This window comes from Salmo salar, chromosome 13, assembly GCF_965601325.2.
Source record: "Salmo salar chromosome 13, fSalSal1, whole genome shotgun sequence".
In the NCBI taxonomy this organism is placed as follows: domain Eukaryota; kingdom Metazoa; phylum Chordata; class Actinopteri; order Salmoniformes; family Salmonidae; genus Salmo; species Salmo salar.
Window position 1 is genome coordinate 38,934,026 of NC_138303.1, and position 11,626 is coordinate 38,945,651.

Sequence of the window (11,626 nt, forward strand, 5' to 3'; positions counted from 1 at the left end):
TGTGCAAGGAGGAGCAGGAGGAGCACTGCCAGAGCCCTGTAAAATGACCTCCAGCAGGCCACAAATGTGCATGTGTCTGCTCAAACGGTCAGAAACAGACTCCATGAGGGTGGTATGAGGCCCGACGTCCACAGGTAGGGGTTGTGCTTACAGCCCAACACCGTGCAGGACGTTTGGCATTTGCCAGAGAACACCAAGATTGGCAAATTCGCCACTGGCACCCTGTGCTCTTCACAGATGAAAGCAGGTTCACACTGAGCACGTGACAGAGTCTGGAGACACCGTGGAGAACGTTCTGCTGCCTGCAACATCCTCCAGCATGACCGGTTTGGCAGTGGGTCAGTCATGGTGTGGGGTGGCATTTCTTTGGGGGGCCGCACAGCCCTCCATGTGCTCACCAGAGGTAGCCTGACTGCCATTAGGTACCGAGATGAGACCCTCAGACCCCTTGTGAGACCATATGCTGGTGCGGTTGGCCCTGGGTTCCTCCTAATGCAAGACAATGCTAGACCTCATGTGGCTGGAGTGTGTCAGCAGTTCCTGCAAGAGGAAGGCATTGATGCTATGGACTGGCCCGCCCGTTCCCCAGACCTGAATCCAATTGAGCACATCTGGGACATCATGTCTCGCTCCATCCACCAACGCCACGTTGCACCACAGACTGTCCAGGAGTTGGCGGATGCTTTAGTCCAGGTCTGGGAGGAGATAATCCACCACCTCATCAGGAGCATGCCCAGGCGTTGTAGGGAGGTCATACAGGCACGTGGAGGCCACACACACTACTGAGCCTCATTTTGACTTGTTTTAAGGACATTACATCAAAGTTGGATCAGCCTGTAGTGTGGTTTTCCACTTTAATTTTGAGTGTGACTCCAAATCCAGACCTCCATGGGTTGATAAATTGGATTTCCATTGATTATTTTTGTGTGATTTTGTTGTCAGCACATTCAACTATGTAAAGAAAAAAGCATTTAATAAGATGATTTCATTCATTCAGATCTAGGATGTGTTATTTTAGTGTTCCCTTTATTTTTTTGAGCAGTATATTTTCCTATTATTACTAGGATTACAAATCTCCCATTCACTACCATATCCATGACAATCAAATCACAAAAAAAGAAAAACAATTACTTGCATATTGCATGATACTTTACCTAACCAGAACAATATCAATTGATTGTTGAGGACATTAAATAAAGTTCACTAAAAGCCCCACTTCCTTGTTAATCATTCAGCTATCTAGCCTTGTATACAGAAACAGGCTTGGCCTGGTGCAGAGTCTCATGACTACAATTGGGGCTTATGCAACAGTGGTTGAGACTAATTGGTTGTTTGTGTGTGTAACATTATCCTCTGGCTGGTCTCATGACTGTAGTTCTCCACAGAGCCAGAAACATGAGGCAGAGCTGAGACTGGGATTGCTGGGCAGATTTGACACTGCCCTTATGGTAAACTGGCTGGTTGTGTGTACTTTTACATGCACAGTATATTCCTTAATTTCAACACTTAGAAATCCCAGACTATCAAAATCCTATCATGTACAGTCATCCAGGACATTGAGACAGGAGGCTGATCTGCCAGGAATAGATTACCAGTGACTTTGGAATTTTCCATCTGTTATTGAATAAAGCTACACACCACAAGTAAAAACAAACACATGACACCAAGTGTTATTAAATTCATTTATTGGTTTTCCATTTGTTCTCCTAAGCTTCTTTCTCCCATGCCCCATCCCACTATAGTTTCCCAAATGCATCCAACTTCAATGGCTCTTCCCTGGTTTCACAGTCTCCTACACCTGCTTTGATCAGAAACAACCAGATGTTCCACAAGACAAACGAAGAAATCAGAAAAATGTGAAACCCAAGAGACAAAAGCAAGGCATATAAAATTGAAGTAAAAGTCAAACATTGATTATTTTGTTTTTGAAGTGAGCAGGGTCCCACTGATGCGACACAAAATGGAGTGTTGATAATCCTAAATTAAAGCAGACAAGGAAAGCTGCTATGGGCCTCGGACCAACTGCTGCTATGGCCTGAGAGAGCTTGAATCAGTCAAAGCAAACATCCACTTAGCAGCAGAAGAAGCCCATAAAAATGGGCAATAGATTTATTTACAAGACAGGCAGAGTACGTACATCTACTTCATTGTAAGAGTAACTTTCAAAACATGTAAAACTGAAATATGGTGATGAGTGAGGTTGGTTGGAAGTCACACAGCTGTATGACTGAGCAATATGGTTGGGTAGAGCTCATACATTCAAGCTATACATATATTTATAACTATATACACAAAGTATAAATAAAACTACAAATGATGTACCCACTATAGGATTATCCTCTCTATACATTACATGGTTATTCAGTCAACACCCAAAACCTCTTAGAAAAAGGACAAAATCAAAATAGGGGTTTTCCTATTTCTAAGAATAAGATTCCAAACTAGCAAGCGCTCATTTTGGAGTAGCAGCTCAAATCACTGAAGCACTCTTCTGGGGCATAATTAGCAACATACATTATACACCAAAATAAGACAGGACCACAACAGATAAAAAGCCCTTCTTGGCTGCATACTTATGTTCAAACACATACTAAAAGCAGAACGCCATGTACTTCTCTCAATCCTTCAAATATATAAGTCTATGCCATTACTATCAGGCCTCTGGGTACTCCAGGCGACAACCAAAGGTCTTCGATCATATGCTCCTACCTACACATATCAACCCTACATTTTAGAAGATGCCCAGACAGAAAATGAAAGGAAAGAATGTAAAACAAGTTGAATGACAACAAAAGGTTATTTTGATCAGAGGTGTGTTCAAGGTTAAATCCATTGAAATCAGGGAATCTGGTGAGACAAAAAGATTTAAAGGGGCAGTACTTTTTTAAATAAATATTATTTTTTTTACTGATTTTCATTCTTCCTTGGATAAATTGAACATCTTCAATAGAAGTTAGATACTTTTACAAGGAAGGACCTTTTTCCTTTACTGGAGTGTAGCTACTGCTAGAGTATAGTCAGGGAGACATTGCATAGAGAAACATGGTGAGGGTTTCAGGCAAAAACAACAAAATATATTTCCCTGTTGGTTTAGATTAGGCAAGACTTTCCAGACAATATTGAAGCGTCAGCAAACATCAGCAGCAAAATGTGACTCAAATTAAGTTACTTGCGTCCTTACCAAGTTAGCTAAATTTGTAAAAAGTTTAATCTTGATGTCAAACTACCACTCAAGTTAAATATAGATGTAAGACATAGTCAAGTGAAATCTCAATTGATGACCATATGTGATTACTCTAATTCCCCACATAAAATTACCTTTTTATTGTAGCCTGGAAACCAAACTGCTCAGAGTGAAACAATGGTAAAAACAGAGCACATCAGTTTGGATTGCATACTACTTTTTAAGCCCCTTGACATCTTCAATCAGTTGGTGCAGCCCAGTCCTCACAGGCACATGGGGAGGCTGATGAGATGCCAGCAGACTGCATTGGCCTACTGTACTATAAGTGGCTATACCGAGGTGGGAATTCACATTTTAAAATTCTGAACATACCAACTGCCTCTGTAGTGAACATTTTACAAAATCTGAGCATAGACATGAATTTTTGCAACACGCTCACTCATCACATATTGTAAGGAAGCTAGTTACAGTGCCTCCCAAAGACATGATTGACATTGGGAAAAGAAGGTGAGCTGTAAGCAGATCATTGATGTTGATTGACCTGCTAGCTAGCTAGCTCCATTGTTTAATGATTGGGATTTATCTTCAATGCTCTTAAATAATAACGTAATATAATATTAATGATCTTCTAACTCAAGATATATGGCTGGCTAGTGGCTTTTGTGGATATTTTTGTATATGGTGATTAGCTAGCGTTGGACTAGTAACTGAAAGGTTGCAAGTTCAAATCCCCGAGCTGACAAGGTACAAATCTGTCAGTCTGCCCCTGAACAAGGCAGTTAACCCACTGTTCCTAGGCCACCTTTGAAAATAAGAATGTTGTTAACTGACTTGCCTAGTTAAATAAAGGTAAAATAAAAAAAATAGCGCCTAGACTGCCTGTGTTGCTGCCGACTGAGGAAGGGATGGAGTTGGGTCGGAGCGAGGATCCTTAATGCAACCGCTCCTCTCCGTCTTTTTGCCTCTCTGCTGCACGCATCAGCCAACCAGACCAAATATTGATGATGTTAATTAAATGTTATGCTGCTGCGGTAGTACTGTTGACATTTACACACACACTCGACCGGTGGCCACATCTCAAGCCATGCATGTTTGGAGACCAGCATACGCAAATCTCAGTACTAGGGCAGTCTGGGATAAAGGTGCAACCTGGCGCGTGCAAGCTCTGTACAGGGCAGCCCATCAGGGGCAGCCAACGGACGGGGTGGGTGAACTTGACAACGTCACACCGACTTGCGGGCAATGGGTTCAGATCAACAAAACTTTATTCAAAAAATTATACCACAACCCAAAGGGGCACTTGGCGAGTGGGAGGGACAGGAGCTGGGCATAGGTTGACTCCTATCTGCGCTAAATCATGTAAATATTAAAAAGCCCTTTTTGGATTAAGAAAAGAAAAAAAGAAAGTGTGCCGTCTGTTTGAATCTCTTCCATGGGGATGGGGGCGAGGTTAGCTTTAATTTGAAATACGCCATGCAAGTGACGCGACAAGTAGCCTTGTAGTTTAACTTTTCTAGGCTTTTTGAATGGTCTTCAAATGAGCAAAAACGTAGCGCAATGGTCGTTTTAATGAATGACGATATAATCTTGAAGCCCATTCAAAAGACCAGGGACATGAACACAGAAGTATGATGTAGGAACGCATCACTTGCACACGGTATTTCCTCCCCCTCTTCTTCAGCCAGACTTATTGGCCCCCACCAGGGTCATGAGTCCGTCTGTGCTCATGGACTTGGGGCGCTCCAGAGGGAAGCCCAGGGCTCGGCTCCAGATAAGTTGGGCCAGCACACCCAGGGCTCGGGACACACCAAACAGCACAGTGTAGTAGTTCATCTCTGTCATCCCATAGTACTGTAGTGGACAAGGAGAGAGGTCAGGGAGAGGTCAAATGTTTGTTGCAGAGGTGAGTTATGATTGAAAGGCTGAACTCACAGGTGCTAATATGTGCTGTGATGCTTTTGGTTAAAACACATCTGGCTAACAATGCTGACCAGTCAAAAAGCCCACTTACAAATTCAAGATGGTCCAAAAAAACAGATCTGTATTACAAGACAATATATGCAGTACAACAGGACATTGTTAAGGAGAACACATCTCTCTTACCTGCAGCAGCACTCCACTGTGGGCGTCGACGTTGGGCCAGGGGTTCTTGGCCTTGCCCTGCTCCAGCAGTACTGGGGGCACAATCTTGTAGAGCTGGTGCACCAGTTTGAACATGGGGTCGTTGGGCAGGTGCTTGAAGGCAAACTCCTGCTGGCATTGGTACCTGGGGTCAGTCTTCCTCAGGACAGCATGCCCATAGCCTGGCACCACCTATGGGGGTGAGAGAGGGTGTGATGGGTGATTAGCAAGGTTTACCTTTCTCTCCGGGTTAACTGGTTCTTAACGCAAGGGATGTTTGAAACCGAGAAGCATTAACATGGGATTACTTATTGCAAATACTTTATGGAACTGAAAACCACGCTAGTGATGCCATATGGCCTCATAAGGCTGTTATGGTCACTGGTGGGTAAGGTAAGATGTGTCATAGTAGTGAAGCCAGATGTTTTGAGCCATCTCTTACCCTGCCAGACTTGAGTGTGTTCCAGATGTAATCCCTCATCTTCTCATCAGACACCTCCCCTCCCATCTCCTTCTGCAGGGCCGTCAGCCACACCAGCACCTCCTACAGGGCACACAGAGAAACACATCAGAAACACTAATAACCTCAACAAGGCTAAAACAGAAATACTATTCTAAACGCCTCTCAGTGACTGCTGTTGTGCTTATGATGTTAACAAGGATCATGTCTGTCCACTCATGACTCCAAGAGAGAGCAGGTCAGTGAGTCAAGAGGATGTGAATTCTAGTGGCACAGAGGACAGGATTGACAGACCTGGTTGGCCAGCCCATGCAGAGGTCCAGCCAGCCCGTTCAGAGCAGCACTGAAGGAGAGGTAAGGGTCAGAGAGAGCACTGCCCACCAGGTGACTGGTGTGGGCACTGACGTTACCTCCCTCGTGGTCACTAAAACAGGAACCCCAGAGACATTTGGTTACTGTGTTATTCATCACAAAATTGGAATTGACAGTAAATGACTAACGTTTATACAGACCTATACTCGAATACAGATTTATCCAAGACATCATTTTGAATTGTGTCTAACATAGAATTGTTGTCCTGTCAAGTGCAATATATGAACACTAGAGGGCAGAGAATATTCATTTTTGAGGGTTTCACAATTCTCTATCCTTCAATGTCAGAATTTAATAGACAAAATGGCTGCCCCCCCAAAAGTCAAATAAATCAAGGACATGATGGTTAATAATAATATGAATATATGGGTTTTGTACAGCGTGTTTCAATGACCAGGGCCTGAAACTAACCTTTGTCCACTAACCACTGTGGCAGGTAAATTTAACAAATCCACCATCCACTCATATTTTTCTTGCCCTAATTACACCAACAAAATATATAAATAAAAATGAGCATGCTTAGTAATGTTTCTAAAACAATAAAATGTATTACTAGTAAGAAGTGACCAGAGCCTTTTAACCAAAATCTAGTAAAACAAAACTCACTTGACTTCTCCTCTACTAGCACTGACCTTGCTGAAAGCTACTTTATTGTGTAAAAATGTACTTACTATGACTCAGATATGTGGTTGTCCCACCTAGCTTTCTTAAGATCAATGTACTAACTGTATGTCGCTCTGGATAAGAGTGTCTGCTAAAATGACTAAAATATACATTTAATAAGACAAATCTTCAGCTGCCCCTTTAAGAGAGGGGGTTACAGTGGCAACAAGGGCACTGGAGCCACTTGAAGCTCTATCATAGTCCAACACATGTATGCCTACACACAACAGTGTTCTAGAATATTGGACCGTTGGCGTTCATACCTTACGAATTCTCAGCACAGCTCAAGTCATGTCTCCAACCGTCACCCCATTCAAATTCATTTTTTATTGTTCTTTGTTTTTTTTATCCTCTTATGTTTGTTGTGTAGTAAATATATCCGTTTATTTTCATTGTTTTAATAATTTTTTTAAGCTCGAGTCATCAGTCACAGCGTGCCTGTGAGATAATCTGACTAGTAGCCGATACGTCTTCGCTAGCAGTTGAAGCAAACTCAAACATTGAAAACAACCTCGCTTGTGAACAAAACAATGTAAATAGCTGAGAAACACTCCCTTTAGTAGACTTTAGTAAATTAGACCAAATTTTATGCCTGTGAGAAGCTCTTCTAAAAATTCATCTTCAGTGCGCACAGCTTCCCAACCAGGCAGTGTTGCTGCGTGAAGTGGGATATACATTATAGAACTCGCAGTTCTTTGTGTGATGAAACACAGCCATGAAACAAAAGGACAAACACTTTGAAAACAGCTAAATGAGCTCCTACTTAACTTCTAACTCTATTTTACGTGAAATGCTTCACTGTGGAACCCTGAGCACACCATCCTCCAACATGGCTGGTGAAATAGGCATCTTACCCGCCAATGCCAAAATCTACCTGCATTTGGCGTGCGTTCATTTTTGGCCCTGTCAATGGCCCAAATACACCTAGATGGTAATAATGGTTGACATGTACATCCTTAATACTGGCTTCCCAGACAGTTTAAACCTAGTCCTGAAAAGAATAACCTACTTAAAATTGAATTTCTTCAGCTTAATCTGAAACTGGGCCATAGTACAATACCTGTGGATGGTAAGGTAGAGCCTCATTAGTTCAGTGAACTCAGCAGAGTCGCTGTAGCCCAGCATGTTGGCGAAGTTAGCGGACCAGTCCAGGTTGGAGTCGATGGCGCCAATGCTGCTGCCCTCACGGTACAGGTTACGGTAGATCTTAGCAGCAACACACGGCAACTTGGCAATCAAGTCCATGGAGTCCTCATAGATGAACTGGAATAGAGTAGGTAGTTTAATCAACAGTCAGTAGACTGTCTCCCACAGGATCTAATTGAACGACATGATAAATTAACACAATTACCCCTGCAAGTGTAGTTTATTTTCTGTTGACGTTTCGGTCTGTGAGCTTTTTCTAGACTGTGTCGAATTCTGGGGCTGTAATTCCTTGCACCCCGCAAGAAACGGTGTTGATTTATTTTAGCCCATCTTATTCTAACCAGGAAGTCGAGGAAAATATGAATATGCTCTTTTTCAAGGGAGACCTGGTGTGCATGTTAACATTTACCATTAAAGAATGAACAGACACTTGAAAAGCACTTTAGTGAGGATGACTCATCCATCCAGCATCACCCTCTGCTTTAATGTATTTACCCACACCTGACTGTACTGCATGTAGTGTAATGAATGCAAACCTGGGTTTTAAAATGGTATTTTACATTTTTCAAATACTTTGATCGTCAGCTTTAGCCCGCCTGGAGGGCCAGATGTGAGGTTTACACCGTCGGGACTATTCTGTTATTCATTTTGCCAGGCAAGCTCAATCAAAACACAGCCAAAGTATTTGAAAGATTTCAAATACTAGGTCTGAAGAACCTGTGTGTGTGTGTGTGAGACTCACCTCCCAGTATTTTGCCTTGTTGACGCCCTCAGAGTAGGCCCGTGCAAAGCTGCTCTCGCTGTTCAGAGCTGTGATGGTAGCGCTGAACTGGGACATGGGGTGCAGGTTGGTGGGGAAGTTATCTAGCATGGTGACCACGTGGGAGGGGAGTGCTGCCCGCTTAGCCCATTCTTTGGACAACCAGCTCACCTGAAAAGATGGGATGCAAATAGGACTGGCGAGTTCAAATAGGGACAATAAAAATGCCACAAGTCAGAACGGAAATGTTCTTTCATCCCAAACACTATAAATCCCCGCCACTTGGCTACGGTTGTAGAACTTCAATGTGAGTCATCAGGAACAAAAAGTAAAACTCAATTGTTGCAATGCCTTCCTCCTAAACCATAAAATAACTTTTTTGTAGTATGTAATGACATAGGAAATTCCTCTAGCTGAGACATATGAGGGTCAAATTAGACCTCTTGAGGTGGCTTCAAGACAGTGCTGCAGCAAACTACTTCTGGTAGTTTTTCTGAATACAGTTCACAGTTTCATTACAAGGAAGCAAATAAAAAAAGTTGATTGGGCATCTTTGTGTGTATATATATATTTTTTTTTTTACTTGAGTAGACTGATTCCTCCCATTCTAACCCTAGCCCATCCAGTGTTAGCCCCTTCTCACCTGTTCCTCTGTGGGGACCTGTCCTGTGACCAGCAGCCAAAAGAGGCCCTCAGGCAGTGGCTCCTGACCTCCTGGAGCCTTGGGCAACAGCTGTTGACACTCTGGAATGCTGTAGCCCCGGAAACGGATTCCCTGAAGGAACAGGACGTACAAGGAGTCATGCTTAATATAGTCATCATATATGGCAAAAGAGCGTAGTCTAAAATGATTGCACAACAAACCACAACAAAGGGGCAGTAGTTACTGTAAATGCAGCTTTATCAACAGAATTATTTGGAATATCTTAACATTCTAGGACTCTTAACTGCCACCAGCTGAGGTTACTGGAGGACCAGTGAGATAACACTTCCATTGACACAGATTTATTTTACAATTCACTGCATGTAAGCAGAGGCAATTTAGATAAGTGCCTATATGGCTTATACACAAGGGTCAATGGTGCTCAGTGTCGACACTTCAATCATTCTGTGGGTGTTACTGTTTAATGGATTGTGTGTGTTGTGAGGACAGGAAACACACCTCATCAGGATCCAGCACTGAGGTCTCGTACACCAGACCCTTCATGCCCCTCATCCCACCATAGACCTGTAAAACAACACACAAACACAAATTACATTCTATACAGAAAGCTCAATTAAGGCTAGACTGACTTGCTCTTTGATCAGTCCAGAAATAGCATGTGTCTCTAAAATCAAATGCGTAATCAGATGAACCATGACCCTAATCCTTCTGCATTCTTCAAAGCCATAATAAGGGTGAAGAGGTCATGCGAGTGATAAACATGTGTGGATGACACAGGCAAAGCGGAGGTGTTTGTGACCCTGGCGTGAGCCTGCTGTAATAAATGGTGTGTGAGGCAAGAGCTGTGACTCAGCTAGGACTGTGCTCAGATGGCAGGGAACTGGCTTAGACATGTGACATCACATGACCTCTAGTATGCTAAAAGGGAGATGGCTGAAGGGCAACATCAGACCCAATCTGGTGGAATTTAGAAAACGGTTTTACCATGATTTCTCTGATCTGTATGTGGTTTATTTCTTCATCAAAATCCTTTCTGATTCTCTTGTATGGTTTTACCAACATCAGGTTTTGAGTTAATGAATACGAGTCAGTTACTTACCATATCAACAGTGATCGATCCAATGTTGGTTTTTCCATACTGCTGTTTGAAGCTCTTGATCCTACTTTGTTCTTTTGGAATAAGGTCTGTTAGAACATCCTTTAGATTCTGCAAAAACACAGACATGTCTCACTAAAAGCTCAGTCAAAAATCACAGCAATTTAAAAACAGCCTATATAAAAGACAACTACAGAGAACCTCTGTGTTAGTCAAACAAACATTAGATCCAAAACATTCACTTGAAAGACACTGGTTTATAAAGTTATCCGCATGGTACATAATGGCAGAGAGAACAGAGGGGGAAACCATCTCTTTTTGTCAACCCCTATTAAAAACAGATTAACATCATGCTTTACTAACAATGATGATAATAAAGGGCAAATTGATGAGTTCTCTTGAAGAGGTAGTCTGATAGTACTTACTGTTGAGGAGCTGGCATGTCTGGACGCCACAAGGATGCAGGTGGCATTCTGCAGAGGAAAATGCAAGTATCAGAAAACATCAGCCTGAGTGTATATGGTCGAAAACCAGAGTTGTCTGCTTTCCAATTTCCAAACTGTAATATCTACTAAAACTAGGCCTAATTGAATCATTGAGCTGACAGTATCATGAAATCCTGATTGCTTGCTGCTCCTCAGGTAGCCTATATCCCGAGTCGCGCAGCGGTCTAAGGCACTGCATCACAGAGCACATTTGGTTCCTTGGAAGTTGTGGGAAGGTTTTTGGTTTCACATTGGTTGTGGGAACGAAGCCATGAGTTTCCTGACTGGTAAAACTGAACGTTTAGTAAACGTTTTGTAAACATTTTGAAAACAGAAGTGAAAATGTATTCTGTTTTGGGAACATATATTTTTAGGTTGCAGGGAGGTCCTGAGAACATTTTACTCTGGTTCCCTTAAAGTTTTCCTATATGTTATTTGGTGGTTTTCAAAATACTCCCGTAAAACTTTCACTGAATATTTCAATAAGACTTCTAATAACGCTTCTAGCTTATTTTGTATACAATTTTCTGAACTCCAAGCACACATCATTTCTTTCTTTCTTTCTCTCTCGGAGGACCTGAGCCCTAGGACCATGCCTCAGGACTACCTGGACTGATGACTCCTTGCTGTTCCCAGTCCACCTGGTCGTGCTGCTGCTACAGTTTCAACTGTTCT

The 11,626-nt window shown here is 42.5% G+C and overlaps 1 protein-coding gene across 1 annotated transcript; it reads right to left on the reverse strand.

Moving 5' to 3' along the window:
• Positions 1-1,668: 1,668 nt before the first annotated feature.
• Positions 1,669-11,031, reverse strand: LOC106567176 (citrate synthase). The gene is made up of 10 exons (XM_082960061.1): positions 10,892-11,031; positions 10,470-10,577; positions 9,869-9,934; positions 9,350-9,481; positions 8,689-8,877; positions 7,861-8,063; positions 6,060-6,189; positions 5,748-5,849; positions 5,288-5,497; positions 1,669-5,035 (listed from the first exon to the last, which is right to left on the reverse strand). Exons 2-10 carry the CDS (start codon positions 10,470-10,472, stop codon positions 4,862-4,864), a joined length of 1,209 nt encoding a protein of 402 aa, XP_082816187.1. The 5' UTR covers positions 10,473-10,577; positions 10,892-11,031; the 3' UTR covers positions 1,669-4,861.
• Positions 11,032-11,626: the final 595 nt, after the last annotated feature.